This window comes from Castanea sativa, chromosome 9 (assembly GCF_040712315.1).
Source record: "Castanea sativa cultivar Marrone di Chiusa Pesio chromosome 9, ASM4071231v1".
NCBI classification, from domain to species: Eukaryota; Viridiplantae; Streptophyta; class Magnoliopsida; order Fagales; family Fagaceae; genus Castanea; species Castanea sativa.
The window spans coordinates 27,841,433-27,865,017 of NC_134021.1; the positions used below are offsets into that span (position 1 = coordinate 27,841,433).

Consider the following 23,585-nt stretch of genomic DNA (forward strand, 5'->3'; position numbering starts at 1 on the left):
AGAATCAAACAGAAACTTGGTTAAGTGCAGTCCTCGGACCACAAACCTTGTGGAAATTGATGTCTTATCATTTGTTAAACAGAACCTTAGTTATGTCGGGTCTTCGGACCTCCTGCTTTGGGAAAATTAACATTTGAAGTTACAGCTTCGATCAAAGCTATCTCCTTATTATGTCTGGATGTTAATGCGTTACTGTTTATTAAACTTGGATCTTAAGTTTTATATCTTTAAGTGTTAAGCAACTTTGTGTAAGGAATGGTCCTCGGATCTTACATCCTACTAGAAACAGTGTTATGCATTATAAGGGTTTAATTGTTATATGAGGTCCTCTCTTCTTCTTAATCGAGGCATTGTTCAAATATATTAACCATGTCACCTTTTATTAAATCTTTAATAATATGCGCGTGATTATGTGAAAGTTATGATTGTGCGATCCTTGGAGTTAGATTTATTTACTCTGAGAAACTTCTGTAATAAGTACAAAAAGAATAAAGTAAAAACAGATACAACCCAAGTGAAAAGCAAATGAAATTGTTCTTCATTAATCAGTCAAATACACATTACATATATAATTCAAATATGGAAAAGGAGAAGTCCTAAAGATAGGTCCTAAGCTCTTGTAGGGGGGTCTTGCCGAGAGGTACTGGTGCCTTCGGTCTTTCTCAACTCCAGCTCAAAGGGAGTCAAGACTTGCTTTCCCTTATCTGCTGTCTTCGTTGGAAGGACGTTGGGTTCCACTGTCTGGCTCAAGTCCTTCTCTGCATCCCCTCCTCCTTCCTTCTCTTTGTTGGAACCAGAAGGTTCTGTAGGATCAGGAATTTGCTATGGGACCACCGGAGGTAGAGCAGGAAGAGTTGTCTCAGGGGTAGGAGTGGCAGCAGGAGCCTCTTCAATCTCCTGTATTTCCAGGGGAAGCCAAACGTTCTCGGACTTCCTTAGATCCGAAGATAGAGGAACTCCTGCTACGTTTAAAGCTTCCCCCCATACTTTTTGACAGTATTCCCGGCATAAAGCCGCGAACTCCTCTGTCAGCTGCTCCTCTGTGGTTGCTACCCCTTCTTCGAAACTCGCCTGCTTGGCAGCTTGAAGAGAGAGTTGGAAGGAGCTGGCTTCTTTCTTCATCAACGCCAGTTCCTTTTTCAGATCCGAGCACTCCCTTTGAGCTTGGGAGAGCTCTTCATCTCTTTCGTGAAGGAGCTTGCGCTGTCCTTCTATCTGGGTCTTCATGGTCTTCAAGTTTGACTCGACCCCATTTTTCTCTCTCCTCAGATCAGCCACCTCTGAGGTTAACTTCTCATTCTCAGCAAGGGCTGTGCCCAAGGACTTCTCAGTCTCCATCCGAATTTCGAGCTCAGTTCTGGCTATCTTCCGAGTGTCTTCTATAAACTTCTCGGCTACAAAGACCTCCTGAATGGCCTGCAACAAAGTGTGATGGAATTAGGAATAGTAAACAAACTTATAAATATTGTCAAAGGTGGAATCTTCCTAAAAATAGGAAAAAACTTACCAGCGCTAAGTCTCTTTTTAGTGAGAGGAATAGTTGTGGCTGGCCCATTTTTTCCAAGGTCTCCATGTCCTTGGGCAGCAGGAGAGGGCGTTCCAACACTTCGGCCAAGTGGTGGGCATGGCCTTGTTGAACCGCCCTTATACTGGACTGGCAGGAGATGGGTGCGCCGTCCAGTCTTAGATCGGGGGACCAGGTGGTCGGTGCTCGGCGCACTTCAGCCTCGTCTCTGATTTCCCCGATTTCAACAGAGCGGGCCCTACCCTTGCCTTTGTCCAGCTTCTGCTGCTGAACCGGTGGGAGTTGTTGTCGTGGTTTCTTGGGGTCCTTGTTGATCGTCCCCTCGGTATCCCCCTTTCTCTTCTTCTTGGGATCCTCGGCTGGAAATTTTGGTTCAGCTGGAGGAGGGGGAGGTGGTAAGGATGGGGGAACTTGGGACGTCCCCGTCTTTTTCTCTACAACCTTAGCGGCTCTATTGGTGAGGAGACCCTGCATTCTTCCCATATCTTCTTCGGATCCGTCCTCGGGTAGGGCAACCACAAACCCTACAATTCCAGAGGCCTCGGTGGCTTCTTCCTCCTCGTCGGAAAGTACAACAAACTGATTCCCGCGAGGTCCCTTGGTGTCTTCGAGATGGAATTGGTCTATCTCGTCGTCAAGTGTATGCGAAGAAGACACCTGCTCTTCTGGAACAACAGTTGCTTGTGAGTGCACGGCGAGGAGGACTGCTGCTATTGGCCGGTTGTACAAAACGGTGTTAGGAGCGTCCGGGAGGTCGCGGTCGTCCAGAAAGTGGGGCCGAGCTACGTTTATCCTCCTTCTTCTTCGGTCACCCGCAACTATGGCGTTTTCTATCTCCTGGAAGTCCGAGGAAATGGGAGTGTACCCCAGAATGAGATGAGCAGCCCGGAGTTGTAAGTCTTCGCTAACGAACACCTCGGAGCGAAGTACTCGGTTTAGATCTGCGACGTTACAGTGACTCAGACGAGGACGCACGTGTTGTTTATCTGCAAAAAAGACATTAAAACAAACAAACCTGGTTAGATTCACACAGATATTTAACAAGTTTAAGTAAGTATGAATATGCATTTCTGTGTGTGTTAGAGGAAGTTGTGGTGTGGGGAGATTAATCCTACGACATCGCACCTGGATCCCCCCACTCAACTGGGCAGTGGAAGCCGTCGTGCCAGTTCCCAGAGACGATCAGGTGGTCGTCCTTCATGCCTTTGTTGGATTTGGGCAGACAGGAGATTAACCTAACGACACTAGAACGGGACTTAATGTAGTAACCTACGTTGGAAAGTTTGTGGGACTCATATAGAAACACGACATCGTGCCATGTGAGGTTTAAACCCATCTGCTCGTTCAGAGCATCTACACTACCAAAAACTCTAAAAATGTTTGGGAGGCACTGATCGGGACACAACCGGTGGTTGCGAAGGTACTCCCTAGTTACAGGTTTCATTGGAAGGGTCATCCCACCCTCTATAAAGGCTATCATTGGGATGATAACCTCTCCCTCTTTCCTGGAACTGGCCACGGCTTCTGCCGGGCAATATTCTAATCCTACGTCGCTGGGAATACGGTACTTGGCCCTAAAGCCTTCCATCCCAGCGGCGGTATCAACTAGACACTTGAATCTTCCCATTACAGAGGAACGAGAGACTAAACTCTAAGAGGGAGAATGTTTGTAGTGGTAGCCGAGGACAAATACCGAGGAGAAAAGGTTAAGAATAGAAGGAGCAAGAACTTACAAGGTTGAAGGTGTGCAAATTTCCACGGTTTTCTGCAAGTAAGGTATGAGAGCAGATGTTTTGATGGGATTAGCCCCTGAGGAATTAAATGAAGGCGCAGGTTCCCGAAGCGTCACGACGTGCAAAAAGGCGGCCTCGAAATTATATTTGTCCCGCCTAAAATTTCGTGGAGTAACGAGGGCCGTTGGATGCCTATCTCACCGTTGAACGTGAGAGACAAAGTGTAACTGGCAGTAATAAATACGCGTGTTGTTGAAAATAAAACCGCCAAGTGGCATCTTTTGGGACGCGAAACAATTTTCACATGTGCCATCACTCACAAAGTGAGTGGAGTAGGTTCTCGTCGGATCAAAACCCTATTTTTCTCCTCGGACGTTGAAAATTAGAGTTTTGAGGGGCTATTGTGGGGGGTAAAAAGATCCTGATGGGAATGTGGGCCTTTTGGGCCGTGTTAAGGAAGGCCGACCTGCTCCTGGGTTTAGAATTTGTTGGTACTATGGGTCGGCCCATACGCCGAGGATCCGAGGATCCAGCCGAGGGTGAGCTTACCCTCGGATGAACACCGAAGAACTCGGGATTTCATAGTAAAGATTAGGGGATGACACGGTTAAGGCCAATGGTTAAGAGGGGTGAACCCTAGAACGCCCCAGAAGCACCGGTGTTGAAGAAATGTCAAAGATAAAGGCTGCTACCTCCACATTAAAGACCCTGCACCTACCACCCTGGCCGCATTTATGGGGAAGTGACACCTGAACAGTGGAAGAGAAACTTCTGGTTACTATTCAAAGGCACTGAGAAAAGAAATATCTAGGCTAAGGGGGAGGTGAGGCAACACGTGTACAAAGTATTCAAAAGAGTAGTATTTAAAGAGCAATCTAAGACAGAAAAAGGGGACGGACTTTTTGTAACCTAAAAAGAAAAAGAAACAAAGAGAAAGATATAATATAAGAACAACTCTCGGTTTACATCCGAGGAAGCTGATTTACGATAGTACTTGTTGTTTCCAATTACTTGCAATCTTTAGTTTTGTCATTTAATCCTCACACGCTTCTAACCTGGGTTTCAAGCCCACACTCTACAAATTCATATTGTTTAAGGCTCATTGGGCATGAGCCCATAACTGTTCTTGGGACCAGGTGCAATTGTGCACTTACAGTGAGGATAATCAAAGTTTGAATCTCCCTATTTCATTTTTGTGAATATTGTTCCTGTAGTTAATTGACATGCTTTAGTGTTCCAACGAACAAGTTTAAGGTTCATATCCCTTCTCTCTAACCATGAATAATAATAATTTTTTTCAAAATCCAAAACTCAATGGCACAATTCTAAAATTCTCTTCTCTCTTGCAATTGTAACGAAGGAATTTAGGTGTTTTCCATTCATGGGAAGGGAAGCTTTACAGTCAGGTAGACACCTAATATGTACATCAAAGCCCAAATGTAGGCCCAACTAGAGTTTCACGTGCATTTTGTTTGCAGATTTCTTACATTTTTTTTTTTTTTTTTTTTTTTTTGTGTGGGTAAAATACAGATGTCATACTTCACCATACTTTACCCATACAAAGACAATCAAGAGGAAGTTTCTTTTGATTGAAGATGAGGTTTGTCTACTAAAGTTCTAGTGTAAGCTTGAGTTGTTTGAATTGCCTTAATACTAATGATTCACTGATTTGGCTAATTAAATGACTGAAATGCGAGTCTAAGGTTATACCTTTTCCATTGGGTTCAAACCATTATAGAAACTATTATATATTTTCACTTTAATTAGACTAAGGTTGTGTTTGGTTCTATGTAAAATGTTTTCCAAGTGTAAAATATTTTCAGGTGAAAATATTTTTCTGAAAAGAAAATATTTTTAAGTGTTTGGTGGTATTTTAAAAAATACTTTGAAAAATATTTTTTAGTGTTTGGTTGTGTTCTTGAAAATACTATAGAAAACACATTTTCTACTTGTTGCTCACATTTTCTCATCTTCCAAACAAATATATAATATCATTTCTCAGTAGAGAAACACAAAAGAAACAAAACCCAAAAAAAAAAAAAATCATCAAATCCGGTCAAATTGAGAGAAGAAGGAAGAGAGAGAGAGGCGACTGGGTTCGATCTAGAGGTGAGATTGCGCGGCGGAGGCGAAGGCGAGATCATGTGGCGAAGGCGAGATCGTGCGGCAGAGGCGACTGAGTTCAATCTAGAGGCGAGATCGTGCGGCTGAGGCGAGATCGCGCAGTGTTGGAGCTGATCTTTGCTTGATCAGCGGTGAGAGGCATGGCCCCGACGGCAGTGGAGTCAATCTCAAGTTCAAGTGACCGGCCTCTCTCTCTCTCTCTGATAGTGGGCTGCTCTCTCTCTCTCTCTCTTGGTTCGATTCTATTTTTTTTTCCTGGAAATGGCTTGAAGGTAAAATAGATCTGTAATCTATTTTACACTTCAACCAAGCTCATTTTACAGTCAACGGAAATGATTTTCCGTTTGACCAAATTTTCCATGCGCAACCCAACACACGATAGGGTGTAAATTGTTTTCCCAAATCCATTTTTAGCCAAAACAAACATAGCCTAAAATCACGTCCTTACCTATTAATATTAACAAAAAATGCACTCCTAAATTAGCCAAAAAGGCCCAAAGCTCTTGTCAAAAGTCATAAACTAATCATATCAAGAATACTCATGACAACAACCAAGAATAAATTGTTTCAAAAACCACATACTTTATATTCCAAACTTAGTAAAATTTAAAAAAAGAAAATTGTTTTTAATAAAAAGAATTGTCTTAATAAAAACCCTTTGTAAGAATAAATCGTCTATATTAAAATACAATATGTATTAAATAATCCTAGAGTTCATGCATTATAAAAAATTTAGACCATTTAGATTACCATTATTTATACGGCCTTCATTCGACTTCCAAAGAAAAAAAATCTATAGAAGGACAACCATATATGGATGGAAATTATATGAGAAGATTTGTGAAGACAATATTAAAAACAATGTCCATTCTAATTGTTTTAGTTGTAATGCAAACCCCTCTTGTCCCATCTCATTTCCCTCTTACTCTTTACACTTTCTCAAGATGTGGCGTATTTTCGTTTTCCAGGACTTCATCTTTGAAGTAAACAAGTTGTAGAAGATTGTAGACGCTTAGCAATGCACGAGCGTTCCTTCATGGCATGTGTTGCTTAGGAGATGAAACCGTGCCTTTTGTAGTAAAATAGTTGAAAACCATTGCAGACCATATGCAAGATTGGTGAACACTTTTATGAATTGTGCTAGTCTGAATATGGAATACTGCCTTTCTAATATGTGAATTGTGAGATAACTTTTATAATTGTGCTCTTGGTTGTGTAGAGATTTCAATGAGATACTATCTAGTTTGGATATGGCATTAAGTTCCAAACCCCTCTCTCTCTCTCTCTCTCAAAACACATGCACAAGCATAACTGGACAAATATTCAAAAGAATAGGAAATATATACATTTTCTTATATAGCAACACAGAGCTCTATAATTATTTATTGTCTTTTGGGGTAAGTAGATAAAAAATTAAAGAATTTTTTTTTTTTAAACCTTTAGATTTCACAGTTGCATCAATTTGAACAGAAAATAATAGAAACTATGAAAGTTGTTCCTAAAATTTATTTAGACACCAAAAATCCTTTTATATAAATCACATATGATATTTTGATATTTGGAAAACTTAGAAACGGCTTAAAGAATCATAAAAATATGAACACAATTAAATGGAGATTTTACCACTTTATGAAGTTTCTTGCAATAAAATATGGCATGACATGGGAAATTAGCTATTTTCTTGCAAGACTTTCTTGCTTTGGAAGTTATGGTACTTACTATTCGGCGAAAATGGGCTTTTGCCCATTTCGTGCAAAAAAATCAGCGTGTTGCTCCCTTTCCCAAACTAATTAAGGAAACGCCCCTCTTTTGAAACTCGATTTTCTCAAAATTGAGTTTCAATGTAAAACTTGATTTGTAGAAAATTGAGTATGGGGCAATCAAACTTAAAAAAAAAAAAAAAAAAATCTGCATGGAACCCGAGTTCCATGCAAAAATGCTACTATAGGGCTTTAAAACGCCACTATAGGCCTCCCTGAATGCAGCTATATGATCAAACTTAAAAAAAAAAAAAAAAAACTTGCATGGAACTCAAGTTCAAGGAGCTCGTGTTCCATGCAAAAACTCCGCTATAGGGGTTTAAAATGCCACTATAGGGCTCCCTGAACGAAGCTATAGGTATAGGGCGATCAAACTTAAAAAAAACTTGCATGGATAAACTTGAGTTCCATTAAAAACGTCACTATAGGGCTCACTGAAAGCTATAGGTATGGAGCGATCAAACTTTAAAAAAAAAAAAAAAAAACTTGCATGAATGAACTAAAACACCACTATAGTGGCGTTTTAAAACCCTATAGCGGTGTTTTAAAGCCCTATAGCAGCATTTTTGCATGGAACTCGAGCTTCATGAACTCGAGTTTCATGCATTTTTTTTTTTTTTTTAAAGTTTAATCGCCCCATACTTGATTTTCTACGAATCGAGTTTTGTATTGAAACTCAATTTTGAGAAAATCGAGTTTTAAAATAGGGGCATTTCCCTAATTAGTTTGAAAAATGAGGCAAAATGCTAGATTTTTTGTGTGAAATGGGCAAAAGCCCATTTTCGCCCTTACTATTCAGTGTTAGAAAAATAATTTGGATGAATCGAATCAAGTAGACTAAGAGTAAAATTGAGATAAAATAAAATTTATTGATGATTGAAAGTCGAGGCATGGAACTTAACCCACTATTCTAAGAAGTGATTTCGTCCTATTGAATATAATTTATCCTTAGTGCAAAACTAGCCCCAGCGATCGCCCCCCAAGATTCAACGGCAAGGTTTAGTTGCATGCACTCACTAACTAAGGTTTTAAACTCGTAATGGGCACATAAGTGAAGGAATTTGCAATTTGTCAACATGTGGATATTATCACGGTCTTCCTTCTTTTTCCTTATTTCATCTTCAATCACTAGATTGCAGAAATGTGGAAATAAAGTTGGAAGGAGTACATATATGGAAGAGGAGAGGGATTGAAGGGGCTGAAATGATGCCCACCGAATGATATTGGTCAATTTTTGTGCCTAAGACACTAATTACCATCAATTCAAACTTGAAGCTTTTCCAACATTTAGGACATCACTAGTTTTTTTTTATATTTTAAATAATACTAATCGTGCAAAAGGGGTGCAACCAAAGAAGTATGTAAGGGAATACACCCAAAAATCCAAAGTATCCTAAGACTTTCAAATATTCAATACAAACTTTAGGTATTTCTCTTGTATATCTCATATATATATATATATATATATATATATATAAAACCGAAACTTCTGAAACTCTCACATTTTCCACGTAAGCACAATATTTAAATAAAATTATTTTTTTTAGTCTAAACTTAACCAAGAATGAAACTCTATTTCTCTAATAAGTCTAACTTAAACTCAAACTCATTATTTTCATTTTTTAAAAATAAAAATATTTTTATTTAATCAAAAATTAACAAGGAGTGAAACTCTATCTCTATAACAAGTTCAATTTAAACTCAAACTCAAACGTTGATAATCTATATATATAAAAAAATTATGATAAGACTCAAAAAAAAAAAGAAAAAAAAAAGACTCATGTTGATAATCGTGGCAGATAAAATATCTATATTTTTTTGGAGAAAAATAAAAAATGCAACCTATGTCTTCCAACCTAAGGAATGATAAATTTTTATTTGGTATGTTATATATAAATTTGTAGAATTTGGTTTAGTTCTGAAGTAGAATTTGGTTTGTCGATCTTAATTCTTCATCTTAAATACTTTTTATTTAGGTTCATGTGATTTTTTGTTTTCTTATTAAAAGCTATATTTTTGGTTAATTAATTATTTGTTTGGATTAATTTTAATAATTTTTTTTTTCAGAATGTCTATTTACACATTGTTGGATTTCTTTTCAGAGTCAATAGTTTTTCCGTGCATCGCATGGGTTAGCGACTAGTTTGGGATAAAATGCACTCTTTGTCATTCACTATGTTAGATTATTGTGATAAAAATATTAAATTTTATTAAATGTTCTTTTAAAATAATGCTTCTTTTTTTTTTTTTGAGAATGAAACTTACTACTATCATTAATCAAAAGTGGTTAAATCAGCCTGAACAATATGGCAAATGTCTGGTGGTACATCTTTCATTCAGACAGTTAGATTTGGCTCTCTAATAGCCCTTCTTGCCAATGCATGGGCAACATTATTCCCTTGACGACGTACATGAGAAAAACCAACATATTGAAATGAATTGGACAACCATTTGACTTTTAGGAGTAGGTGATCGTGTAAAGTCAGAGAAGGAATAGGATCTTAGAGCTCCCTGCAAATGACTTCGAAGTCTCCTTTGAAGATGGCTTTGGTTATACCGAGTTCTAGAGCAAATTCCACGGCTCTCCTTGTAGCTAAGGCTTTAACCTGGGTTACTGTCATTGGGAGTGGTATTTATTGCAACATTGATGCCATTACAGCACCTTCCTCGTTCCTGATTACGACGCCAACACCGGATTTCTCTTGCTGCGGAAAAATGGCTACATCATAATTAACTTTGTAAAGGCCTTGGTCTGGTGGCTTCCATCCAGTGTGGTTCCTGTGTTGTGGTGTCCCTACGACTGGATGAAGAAGTTGGAACTCGTACTTCCTATCTTTGGACAGAGCATGTATCTGATTAAGTGGGCATGTTGCTTCCTTGAGAAAAATCTGGTTTTGTCCATTCCACACTGCCCAGCCCGTGAATGCCAATAAAGCTACATCCTTCCTTTTCGCAAAACCTCGCTTGAAGATATCCTTGATGCTGCTGCCTTTCATCTCCGAAAGCCACCTCCATTGGGGGTCTGCATTCCACATTACCTGTACATCAGAACAAAAGAAAATAGCAAGTGAGCAGTCTTTGTCCCCTATTCTGCATATTTTTCATTGGCCATCTTGTGTGATCTTTCTATAGCATAGGTTTGATTTCACAGGCAATGCTTCTTTACTGGCTCTCCATGCAAAGTTTTTTTTTATATTTTGCTAGGCACCTCCAAACCCCATAAATTCTTCCAAAAAGTTGAATCTTGGGCTGCTCTCTGTGGTTGTGCAGACCTCTCATGTTGAAATCGGTATCCCGATTTTATTGAATAATTGCCTAATGGAGTGAAAGGCCAAACCAGTACATGATTTATGGAGCTCAAAGGGATGTTTTTAATAGTCTCTGCTTCCTGCTCATTAAACACATGATCAACAACCTTAATCCTCCACCTTCTAGTAACCGGATTTATTAGCACCTCCACATTCGAGTTTTCCTGACCAAATAGAACCGGTGTAGTGATTTTGGCTGAAGATTTTGAAGGCAGCCAATTATCCCCCCATATCCTTATCTTCTTCCCATCTCCTACTTTCCAAAGAGCTCCTTTGAGAATGACTTCCCTGCCTTTTAGTATACTTTTCCATGCGGAGGAAGAGTCCTTTGCTTCTAAAATGGAACCTCTAGGAAAGAACCTAGCCTTGAAAACTCGGTAAAATAAAGAGTTATCATCGTGAAGTAGTCTCCATGCTAATTTAGCAAGCATTGCCTCATTAAACATTGTAAGACCTTTAAACCCCATCCCCCCTTGATCTTTGTGTTGGCACATATCCTCCCACCTAACCCAATGTATTTTCCTTCTATCTCCCCTTTGCCCCCACCAAAACTTCCTTATGAGAGATTCAATTTCATGGCACAAAGTGATAGGGAGTTTAAAGCAACTCATAGTGAAGGTGGGTATTGCTTGGATAACTGATTTAATGAGTACTTCCCTTCCGGCTTGCGATAAGAGCTTACCCTCCCACCCTTGTAACTTCATCCAAACTCTTTGCTTCAATTGGTCGAAGCTTGCTCTTTTGTTCCTACCAACCATAGCTGGCAAACCCAAATATTCTTCATATTGCTTCAACTCAGTAACTCCTAGAGCTCCCATAATCTGCCTTTGCATTTCCCTTGGGGTAGATTTGCTAAAAAAGAGGGTTGTTTTGTCTCTATTCAATTTTTGCCCCGACACCTTCTCATAAGACATAAAAATTTCCATCACCTTCTGACAATCATGAGTGGTGGCCCTGCAAAACAAAAGTCTATCGTCTGCAAAAAATAAGTGAGTTAGTTTAGGGCCATTGCGACAAATAGACACACCCTGAATGTCACCTTTCTCCGTTGCTTTTTGAATCATTCAATGCAAGCCCTCCGAGCATAGTAAAAAGAGTAGGGTGATAATGGATCTCCTTGGCGTATACCTCGACTTGACTTGATTTTTCCAAAAGGTTCCCCATTAATCAGGATTGAGTTCGTGATTGAATACGTGACTAAGGCCATTCACTGATCATTAAACCCCATTTGTGTCATCACCGCCTTCAAGAAAGACCATTCAACCCGGTCATATGCCTTGCTCATATCGAGTTTAAGAGCCATGAACCCCGAATTTCCAGAGTTGTGATTTTTCATATAATGCAATGTTTTGAAAGCAACTAGGATATTATTTGTAATCAAGCGATCCTTTCGAAAAGCACTTTGATGTTCGAGATAATATTGGGGAAGTTCTCTTCAACTTGTTTGCAAGAACTTTTGAAAAAATCTTGTAAAGCACGTTACATAGGCTTATAGGTCTGAACTCAAAAACACTCACTGGATTTTTTGTTTTAGGGATCAAAGTGATGAATGTATGATTTAAGGAATTGGGTAGGGCCGAATTTAAATAACCCAGCACATCATGAATTACATCACCTTTTACCAACTCCCAAAAATTCTGGTAAAACAATGGCGGCATCTCGTCCGGTCCCGACACTTTAAGCGATGCCATTTGCTTCAAAGTCAACTCAACTTCCCATGTATGAAAGGTCCCAGTCAAGCTCTCATTCATTTCGGCAGTTGCAACCCGCAGTATAGAGTCTAAATTTGCCGCTACAATTTCTGGATTGGAGGACGAAAACAATTGCTGAAAATAGGCTATAAAGATATCCGAGACCTCCTCTGGTTTTGTGCACTAGGTATTGGATTGGTTTTTAATCCTAGTGATGAGATTCTTGCGCCTTCTCTAAGTCGCAATGCAGTGGAAAAAACGGGTATTACGGTCTTCGTCTTTAAAGTATAGAGTATGTGACCTTTGACGCCACATCCTTTCTTCTTTATCCATAAGAGAGTTGATCTCTTTTTTAAGCTCAAATAATCTGCCCGTACCCACTCCCTGAAGTACCATTTTTTCTGCCCGAGTCAGTTCTCTTCTTTTTTTCTTTAGTTCTTTCGTGATGTTGCCAAAACAGTCCCTACTCCATTTGGTTTGTGCTTTCCCACAATTTTCTACCTTTTTGATCACCCTGGTGTTTCCCTCCTCTTCATATCTAACCTGCCAAACTCCTTCCATAGTTTCACCACAACCCTTATCGCCTAGCCACATTTCTTCAAATCTGAATAGCCTCTTCCTTTGTGAACAATCCAATTCCACCTACTCTATCCATAAGATCTTATGGTCTGATGTTGTGCTATCCACGTGATCAACCCGAGTACCCGGGTACTTTGAGAACCATTCGTATGAGAGCACCGCTCTATCTAGCCTTTCCCATATCAAAATCCCAATGCTATAATGTTTACTCCAAGTAAAAGGGGAGCCCTTAAAGCTTATGTCCATAAGTCCGCATTCATCCAATCTATCTCGAAAGAGTTGCATTTGTCCCGGCGGTCTTATCCGCCCCCTAAGCTTCTCACTTTGCTTCAAAATCTCATTGAAATCCCCAGCGCACATCCAAGGCAGTGAGTTTTGGTGATATAAATTGTGAAGTAGGTCCCATGATTCATGCCGTTTATGAGTTTCTGGCTCACTGAAGAAGCCGGTGAAATGCCAAGATGCCTCTATATCTTTATTGATGATTACATCTATATGGTTCAATGAAGAGGAAACCACATCAATCAACAAGTCATTCTTCCAATAAATAACTAAGCCTCCACCTTTGTTAATCCTTTGAACAAAGAATTTTTTGTCAAAATGAATCCGATCTTTCACATAAACTAGCTTTGCTTCGTCTGCCAGTGTTTTGGCTAAGAACATAACAACGGGAGCTTTTGCCTGCACTACATCCGCAAGCTCTTGAACTGCTAGTTGGTTCCCAAGCCCTCTGCAATTCCAAACAATGCAACTCATTGCGCTTGGCGAGGCTGAGAATCTGCCTCGGCCATTATCGGGTAATTTTCTTTGTCTTCATTTGAAACCAAGACTTTCTTGCATGGTGACTCACTAATTTCAATAACCATATCAATAGGAAGTTTTAAGCCAATCAGATCTTCTATAATGGGTGCTTTGCCAGTAAACTCACGAATCAGGCGCCTTTATTTTGTCTGGGATGGGTTGTCAATAGCCATGGTAGCATGGGGATAGTTTGTTACATCTTGGAGTGGAGGTGCATGAGATTTATGAATTGGTTTTTCACGTTGTGGGTCCCTTATCTGATTCTAATTCGATGCCATCTTAGTCTTTAATTTTTCCATGTCAAAAGATTGGGAATCTTCCTTAAAAAACATTGCATTCTTGGTAAATCCCGAGTTTTGGGGATCCTCATAAATCCCGAGTTCCTTGTCAATTTCTTTTAATTGCTGAGAAAATCCCCTCCTTTATTTCCATGATCCTGGACAACTGGAATGGGAATAATATTCGCAGATGTATGCTTATGGGATCTTGTAGTCTAGGACTTGTCATAATCCGCCTCCATATTCGTTGTTTCCTTTTTGGTTTGAAAAAATGATTTTGACTTTGGAATCGGCTTTGCCACCAGATTGAATCTCATCTCCCTCCGCCGTCGTGTAGACATGTTCTCAGCCCTATCCTCATAGAAGCCCGATACCCGGACAAAACTTTTCTTTGATGGACCTGACTGCGTGGCTCGAATCCATAAGCCAAATTGTTGTTCTTCCAATCTCAGGGTACCCTTACTTTGAATCCAGACGTCCTAGTCCCTGTCACCATGATCAAAACAACCACACCAATAACAGATATTAGGTAAGCATTCATACTTGAAATTTACCCATATTTTTCCACCTTCCTCGAACGTGACTATCCTTCCTCGGCAAAGTGGCTGATATACATCATGGTGACCCTTACTCTAATGTAGCTGCCTCCTTTACTATCATAGACACTAGTTGTTCGATCAACCTGGCCTATCGCTTCACATATATCCTCAAAAACAAACTTGTTTCTATAGCCAATTGGTATGTTGTGTACTTGAACCCAGAAAGAAGCCTTATCAAATTTCAGATCTTCCAGGGGGGTTTGTCTTTTGTATCTCTCAAGGACCACCAAATATTTGTCGAAACTCCATGGCTCGCTGGAGAGGATACAATCCACATCTTCCTTTTTATCAAACATAAAGAGAGCCCTATGAGACCCATTCTTGCTCACAGTAGAACGATTTTCAGCCTTCCAAAGCAGCTTAAAAGTCCTTGCTACCGCCTCCATGTTCAATGCATGTTTGGTGAAAAACTGAGCTGCTATAATGTACTCCTTAGAGCACCTATCTTTTTTGAAACATACATCATCCCCTTCTTGTTCGGATAGAGATAGACAATTCCAGTGCCTTGTGAGATCTTCCATGGAGAAAAAACCGTAAAAAGAGAAGAAAAAGGAGGATAGATTAGTCTTACAGAGAAAGAAGAACAAGAGAAAAAATCTGTTTCCCAAGCCCTTGAAAAGAGAGTAAAACCACAAGCGTTGCACGCAACGTTGTCATATGAGGGGAGAAGAAAACCTTACAAGAAGGTAAAACAATTCTACTGCCTAAGAGAAGGGGAGGACCACCTTTCCTAGCGATAGAGAAATCTAATTTGAGGAACATGTAGAGTAAAGCTCGGCTGAAAGTAGCTTTTCAAACTTTGGTTTTAGCCACTGTTGTATCAAAATAATGTTTCCGTTGATGACTATAAATATTATTGATTAAATGGAAGTTTAGTGGCTGAATGTATATGGCAATACTTCCTTACCAAATACATTTCCTAATAAAAACATCTCTTTTTTTTTTTTGATTTGCTAATAAAAACACTTTTGACACTAAAAGCAAGTTATGATATTTCTGTTTATATAGGGAAAAATGCCCATATACCCCCTAAACTTTTAACTACTGGCCAAAAGGCCCCCTCAACTTTTTTATTGGCCAATTTACTCCTTAAACTATTTAAAACTGCCAAATCAATGCTTTAGTTAGTTTCACGTTAAAACACAAACGGAATAAGCACGTGAGACTCACGTGAGTTTTAAAAACAAACTTTAATCAACCAAAATCACAAAACCCAGAAGAAGGAAGAGAAACAGGTCCGGCGGTGAAAGAGCTCAGGCGGTCAGTTCAGAGCCGCTGTGAGCTTTCCCCTGCCGTCTCGCCGCCCTTGTTCCGGCAGTGCCTTAGTGGTTCCGCTGCGCCGTTCCATCTCAGTATGTCTTTTTTTTTTCTTTTTTCTTTTTTTCTTTCATTCGTTCCCTGAGTTTAAATCCACAATGAACTTTTTTTTTTTAATCTCCATGTACGAATTTCTATAATAGAAATTATTGGTTTGGTTTAATTTTTGGGTTGGGTCTCTGTGAGCTTGATTTGTTGTACCAGTTGGTATTTTTGGGTTGGGTCTCTAGGTTGGGTCTCTGTGAGCTCGGCGGTGAACTTGTTTTCTATTTCCATGTAAGAATTTCTATAATAAGAATTATTTGTTTGTTTTAATTTTTGTGTTGGGTCTCTGTGAAATTCTTGTTTTATTTTTATTTTTATTTTTTATCTCCATGTGTCGTTCACTGGGTGTTTGATTAAATTCCTAAGAGACATATGGCTATTGCTCTAATGGTTTAACCAATGAAGCCTGAAACTAGCTGCACACATCAGTTCAAATTAATTTCCAATAGATGGGCCTTTTTTTTTTTGATACCATATAAAGAAAAAGTTCAAATTAGCTAACAACATGATCCATGCTAGGCCAACAGTACTGAGTTGGCATTTTTGTAGCCATCACGGCTAACTGCCAAACATTAGAAAGGACAACCTTAGGTACAAAAATCAGCTTAGAAACTAATCCCATCTGCTGAAGGTGTGAAATGTCTGCCTCATAGTCCTTTCCTTCCAATCCGGAATTCTCCACCCATTGCAGACTTGGACTAGCTTTTTGCAACAACTTAGCAACAAAATTTGCTGAAATCCTAGGCTCTTAGCTGTGATAGATGCTTCCACTAAGGCTTCTTGAAGAGCATAAGTCACAGAGGTTGCAGCACAGCTCCTGATGCCCCTAATATTTGTTCTTAGCTTCAAATGCATAAGCAGTACCATACTTAATTCCATTAATATTTGTTCCTAGGCTCCTATTTGAAAGAGCTGATTATCAAGTACTAACCAGTTCAGATTCAGCAACAAAACTTATAGACATTGCAGCTCTTCTGGGTAAATCAATGGGTATGTGGTATGCACGTGTGTGTTCTTCTATGTTTCACTGAATTCTAGAAATTGGATTTTTTTTTTTTTTGGGCTTGTTTTCATACTCTTGGTTTTGAATTTGGTATTTTTGATTTATTGTAAGTTTGGCCCTAGTGGATTGCTCTGTTAGTTCTGAGACTATTGGAGTAATGAAACAAGTGGTTGATTTGGGCTGTTGCATTGTCATGGCTAATAAAAAGCCTCTTACTTCTACAATGGTAATAAACTTAGACTAGTAGGTTTGGTAGATTGAAGCAATTATATTTCTAAATGTGATGCAAGGAACATTATTATGGATTTGTTGTTATGTTATCATTTTTGTGATTGCCATCGTATTTACTAGGAGAAACTGCCAATAAGGTCCATTCTAATTGATATGTATATTTAAAGTGAAAGTGTCCTTGATTCATCTTATTCCTTGTTCACCATTCCTGCTTGACAAATTTGTCTTTGAAATACCAATTAGTAAAATGAGGTATCTAAAATGAACTCTGTATTTGTTGACCTGCAGGAGGATTATGAAAAACTGGTGTCACATCCACCTCTTTAATAAAGGCATCTTGGTACCTGAATGGAAGAATGCTTGCATTATACTGCAAATATCTTGCTTCATTGTTTGCCAAAAATTTCATTCAAACTTGGCATTTGGTAGTATATAATTGTAGTAGAGTGTAATGTAAAAAATTATTGGTTTATGTTACATGGGGTTCTTATGATTTTAAAAACTGTTTATTGCAGGGAACACAATTGTCTCAGGTGATCAGATTGAAGACTGAAGAATGTAATGTATGTAACTACTTTGAGAGGCATGACATTGAATTCGCACCAACGAGAAAAAAGTGTAATTACTAGACTATTGGACACTAACTGAAGGCTAAAGAATGAAGCTGCAATGCATAAGAGAATCCTTAAGCGGCTTTGGTGATTATTAGTGGTTTCTTAAATCAATAGTGGGATTGTGATAGCCTATTGTATGGGGTCCAAGTGTTAATGTTGAAAGTCATCTTTATTTGTGGTGACTAAATATGTAGGAGTACTAAAAAAAAGGATTTGTAATGTAATGTATCTATATGTGAAAATTAGATGTAATGTAATATACAAATGTTCACGACTATGTAATGTTCAACTTATGAAATTAATGGCAGTATATTTTCTCAAGTTTAGTAATTTTCTATGGGAAAAGCTTTTCCCAAGTTTAGTAATTGTCCACTTGCCACATTTCCATTTGTAATTCTTTAATTCATTCAATATATATTGGTCCATTCCAGATGTTGGTTCTTGGAGGAACTAATTGAAACTAACCATTTAGGGTGTGGTAGGAAAAATACTAGCAAGAAAGGCAATAGATTCATTCCTGTGCTTTTATTGTAATTGTCATAGCTTTCAAGATGATCAAAGAAATGTCACCCTAACTGAGACGTGCATTCTAACTGCATATAAGTTTAAACAGAGACGTGCATTGTAACTGCATATATGGTGTAATAAAACTTAAAAGGATCTCAATATGCGATGAATTGAAATATCAAATAAGTGTTTACAAATGGTATATTGTTTGCCAAAAATATAACACTCAATGAATCAATAATTACACTTTTCCAGCAATATTGAAAAACAAAAGTATACTGGCTCCATTAGTATTTTTAGAAGGCCGTGTATCACTAAACAAAATATTGAACTAAAAAATTATTTATCTTCTTGCTGTCACCTTGAAGATGACATGTGATGCAAATTTTTGATCCTTCACTAGCTGTACATTCTCCATGCCAATGCGCTGGTTAAACTCAGGGAACCTAGGCCTTGAATTCCCTTCATCATCAGATGTCCCTTCTGCACTCCTTAACTCATCACTATCCCCATGATCTGAATCTCCTTCACCATTCCAAACTCCCTTAAGTTGCTTGCCTCCAATAGCTCTATTGATTCCATCATCCTCCATACCAAAATCTTCAATTATATCATCATCAGATTCAGAAAAATCAATCAAATTGTAATCTTTGTCATCATCCTCCACATCAATTGGAACATTAACAATTTTAGATTGGCCATCAGCTTCAATAGAATCATATTGGGATTGAGGGGCTTGTACATTTGGCATAGAAGGTGAATTTCCAGGGAGTGACATTGGACATTCATCTATGGCTACAATACAAAATTAACAAGAACATTAATAGAAGAGCTGGAGAAAACAAATTAAAAAAAAAGAAAAACAATATAGAGAATAGTGGGAAAAATATATAACAATTTGCACATGGACATGTGCATGATTGCTGCTAATTCAATTCACATAATTCAAAATATTACAATATGCATGGTTGTTGCTAATCAATATCATTGTTTACCATTTATAAATGGATTATGCACATGATCAATGATACTAGTTTCCATGGTGGTGGCTTAGCATAACCCACAAAATGCTAAATTAGTACTCAAATTCTTTCACATGTTCTTATTTTTACAGTAGGATCAAAAAGAGGGTCATCCTTTAAAGCAAAGAGCTATGACTTGGTGCTCAAGGGAGTGCTGCAGGGTTTGCATAAACCATACATTAGATATTAATAGTATATCAAGTTTGAGATTGATGGAGGCAGTGCATAAGGGGTTATCTCAAGACCCAGAAAGTAATGATAGGGATCAAGGTCCTCTATCTCAAACTTGGTGCCAAGAGGTGCCAAGCATAGAAATAAAGGAGGCAAGTAGAGATGGTGCATTGCCTCTTAGGGCAAGATCATCAACATTTGTGAGGAGTGGCAGTACACAAACATGGGGTGATTAGCTTGACTCATCTGGAAGCCAAACTGAAGGATAAAGGAATTGAACTGTGGAAACCAGGCATGAAGGGCCTATTTGGGGGCATTAGATCACCTTGCAAAGCTGAGTAGCTGACCAACATGGTGAGGAAGTTTAGGATGGAACAGCCTGGAGGCTAAGTCATGAAGATAGTTTTCGCAAGAAATCCATGCAGAAACACATTTTTAATATCTAGCTTCCGAAGAGACCAATTAGAAGAGAAAATAAAGTTTAGAAAAATCCAAATTGTGGTAGGTTAAACCCTAGGGGTAAATGTCTCATCATATTATATATTAATCACCAGGTGCAACAATATCTTTGGCTTACATGCTAGTACATTGCCATTGAAAGAAACTAAGAGACATGTGGCCAAGTTCCCAGAAAGAAAATGTTGCAATGAAGAGACTCTAGTTAGAAAATAGCAGCAACACCTCCAAAATCTCTTCTATTTAGGGACCAAATAGAGTTGATGAACCAGTTATCTGGCAAGCTTTTTGGTGTTATTGCTGGAACTTATATAGCTAATGTAGCCCTTCCTTAAAATTTAGAAACTCACAGGTTGAGATATTGCCACTTGTGTGTATTTAGCTCTATATTAACTTCCAAGACAGCAATTCCACAATCACCTCCTACCCTCTCGCTTTTTCTTTGAACTGCATCAAGATGTCAATTTAGCTAATTAATATAGGCCCCAAGCAACCAAACCCCCTTTAGCAGTAGCCATATCTCTCTCGGACATTTAATCAAACAGTTTTATGGCATACTCAAATGCAACAGTTGGTGAAAGGCACATGGAGATAGTAAAAAACCAAGAATTTCACAGAGACCCAACCCATAAATTAAACCAAAACAAGAATTTCTACTATAAAAATTCGCAAATGGAGATTAAAAAAAAATAAAAGTTCCTACAGGATTTCAATAGCAACACATAAGAAGGAAAAAAAAAAATGACATACCCAGATTGAACAATGCGGCGGAACCACCAAGGTGCGGCTAGAACATGGGCGGCAAGATGGCAGAGAGAAGCTCAGCAGTGGCTCTGAATGGCGTGGATTCGCTCTCTCTCTCTCTCTCTGTCGGACCTGATTCTTTTCTCCTCTTTCCATTGCGTTTTGGACGTTTGGTTTTTTTTTTTTTAAGTTTGTATTTTAAAGTCACGTGAGTGACAGGTGCTTATTCTGTTAGTGTTTTAACGTGTGACTAACTGAAGCATTGATTTGGCAGTTGTGAATAGTTTAAGGAGTAAATTAGCCAATAAAAAAGTTGAGGGGGTCTTTTGGCCAGTAGTTGAAAGTTTAGGGGATGTATGAGCATTTTTCCCGTTTATATATAACTCAATGTTTTAATGGGTTATAATTCCATATAGTTGTCATAGCTTTTAAATGTCCATCTGCCATATGTTTAGTCAAATAACAAAAAGAAAAAGTTATTTCAAATGCTAATGCCATTAAACATGGTTTGTAATGACTTATGGCACATATAGTTTACATATATACAACACCATATGTCCGGCCACGTTTGAGAGATATATATAAGCAATTTTTTATTCTTATATATTTTTATGTAATAGAAAACAATGATATATTTTAATTGTTTGTTTTCTTCACTTGAAAAAAATATATATCTCTACCATGGTTGTCAAAATCCAGATATGGATCTTACGATTTTACGATCCCACCTGCCTAAAACGATTTGGATCTTTCAAGGATTTTTGTGATCATTTAGGATTGACAAGATCCTACGATTCTGACGATCTCAAACGACATTGGTTTCTTGTAATCTTCTTTAACTTGATAGAAGGCTCAGTTGGACCCAAATGAAAAATAAAATCCATAGACCAAGTTTTTCCACTCTAATGTAGAAAGAGTATCAGTTGGATCCAAATAACAAATATCCCAATAGAGTGTCACATTTTGAGATTTTTGGCCTCTTTAAATGATGCTTACAAATGGATGTAGTGATGTATGGTAATATCAATGAATGAATAATTTATGTGATTATTTAACATACTAGTGTGTGTGTGTATATATATATATATATTTTTTTTTTTTCAAATAATATAGGATCTTACAATTCATGATCCGATCCTATGATCCACAATCCCACCTACCTCCCACGATCCTACATAGGATCCCAATTTTGACAACCTTGATCTCTACTATACTATTTTTGGGTAAAATAAAAGTACTATTGAGAGCTTCCTATCCTACAAGTGGTGTAGGTTTAAAATATAATTAGAGAAGGTGGCTGTGTTATTGTATCTCGGGGGTGACACGCACAATGTTTAGACTACTACACCAGAACCCTGTAGATGCATGTATTGTCTTAAGACATTGACTTGGTCCATGCCTTAACCCCGTCATCTAAAAGCATATATGAATTGATGTTAATTCGCTTCTAATGTTATGAGATTAATTTGAAGCATTATCGAGGTAATATTTGTCCACTATTCTCTAATTTTATGATAAATCTAATTTATGTGAATTTTTAATTATTTATATGATATGTTGAATGTAATGAAATTCAATTTATTTATCAATTATTATTCTTAGGAACAACATTATATAATTTATTTCTTATTAATTGCAAATCTGAAAGAATTTTTTTATTTTTTTTATTTTAAAAAGCTTAACTTCAGCCTTCAAATCGCAAATCAAGCTTTTCATTTTCATTGATAGGTTATAATGAGTTTTGGACTCATGAGTCATGACTACACCTTCCACCCATTCTTATAAAGGAAGTTATAGTTTAGTTTGGAGTTCATTCGCAGGTTACAAATCAAGCATGTAATGAGAAGAGTTGTTTTGGGTAAATTCCACTAACATATCCTAAGGTTTGGACTAATACCAACCAGGTCCAAGACTTTTTAAAACTAACCAGTTTGGTTCCTAAAGCCAACTTAGTTCTTAAACAGTTAGTTATATTTTCTCAATTGTTTTAGGAACTAAATTGGTTTTAGGGACGAAATTGGCTAGTTTTGAAAAGTCTTAGACTTGGTTGGCATTAGCCCAAACCTTAGGGGGTATGAATGGAATTTGTCCTATTATTTTTTTAAAAAAAATAATTGGTAAGTTATGTAGATACCCAATAGGTATTAAAATCCACAACCTCACACTTCACCTAAAACTTACAAGAGAACATGTGTGTGGATCAAAATACCGAGGTTAGGGAAATGATTGGAACAAATAATTTATAGAATATGGGGTGATAGTTTACAATGGGAGAACTAGCTTGGAAATCAAGCCTAAAAGAAATCGATAGACATGAGTTGGAACAAACACAATTTGGATCTTGTTATTATCTTCGATCTAGCCAAGGTATAAGATCATACAAGATATTACAATCTCTCTCTCTCTATAAACTGTTGTATGTATTTTCAAACCATTTCTCAGGTGCAGGAGAGTCCTATTTATACTAGTTTTCCCTCCCTTCAGCAATGGGATTGTGTGGTGGAAATCAGCAGATACTTATCCCATCAAGTGTTTTCTCCACCTTTTAAGAGGATGAGTGGATTATTGGGTAAGAAACACTCTTCAGGCCGGTCATTCATTAGTAAATAATAATAGCCCTTGGTAGGTGAGAACATCCATTTAATGTGAAGGTAACTGTTATCTGTTCTAAGTGCTATCCCTTTTGGCTTATTAGGCATATTTCCATTGGATTGTCTTATTAGGCATATTTCCATTGGATTGTGGCCCTCCTTTGGTTCTTCTCCTGTTTGTTTATATTATTGGTCAATAACCAAGGTTTGTCTCATTAGCAAAACACTAAAACTACAGCGAAGGCTGATGCTAGGCCACGGTCTATGGTCCTAAAAAAAGCCTTGGACCTTGCTCTTGGGCCGGCCCAAACCTGTCTTTCTCTATCCCGTCCCCACAGGCTATGGGCCAGTGGGCCTTTGTGCAAATAAAACAATCCCTATGTAATAGCTTCTAGTATGTATGCCCTAAATCACTTAAAACAATATCCACATCTTAATTTAGAGAATATATCAATGAACAAAATGTAGTTTAAATGAATAACTTTA

General features: G+C 38.0%; 3 protein-coding genes across 3 annotated transcripts; all 3 read right to left on the reverse strand.

Moving 5' to 3' along the window:
* Positions 1 to 9,775: 9,775 nt before the first annotated feature.
* On the reverse strand, positions 9,776 to 12,735 carry LOC142608991 (uncharacterized). The gene is made up of 4 exons (XM_075780637.1): positions 12,411 to 12,735; positions 12,066 to 12,251; positions 10,351 to 11,426; positions 9,776 to 10,180 (listed from the first exon to the last, which is right to left on the reverse strand). The coding sequence occupies exons 1-4, from the start codon at positions 12,733 to 12,735 to the stop codon at positions 9,776 to 9,778; spliced, it is 1,992 nt and encodes a 663-aa protein (XP_075636752.1).
* Positions 12,736 to 12,783: 48 nt separating this feature from the next.
* Positions 12,784 to 13,476, reverse strand: LOC142608992 (uncharacterized). Its single transcript, XM_075780638.1, has one exon. It carries the CDS (start codon positions 13,474 to 13,476, stop codon positions 12,784 to 12,786), a length of 693 nt encoding a protein of 230 aa, XP_075636753.1.
* Positions 13,477 to 14,258: 782 nt separating this feature from the next.
* On the reverse strand, positions 14,259 to 14,919 carry LOC142608993 (uncharacterized). The gene is made up of 2 exons (XM_075780640.1): positions 14,431 to 14,919; positions 14,259 to 14,285 (listed from the first exon to the last, which is right to left on the reverse strand). Exons 1-2 carry the CDS (start codon positions 14,917 to 14,919, stop codon positions 14,259 to 14,261), a joined length of 516 nt encoding a protein of 171 aa, XP_075636755.1.
* Positions 14,920 to 23,585: the final 8,666 nt, after the last annotated feature.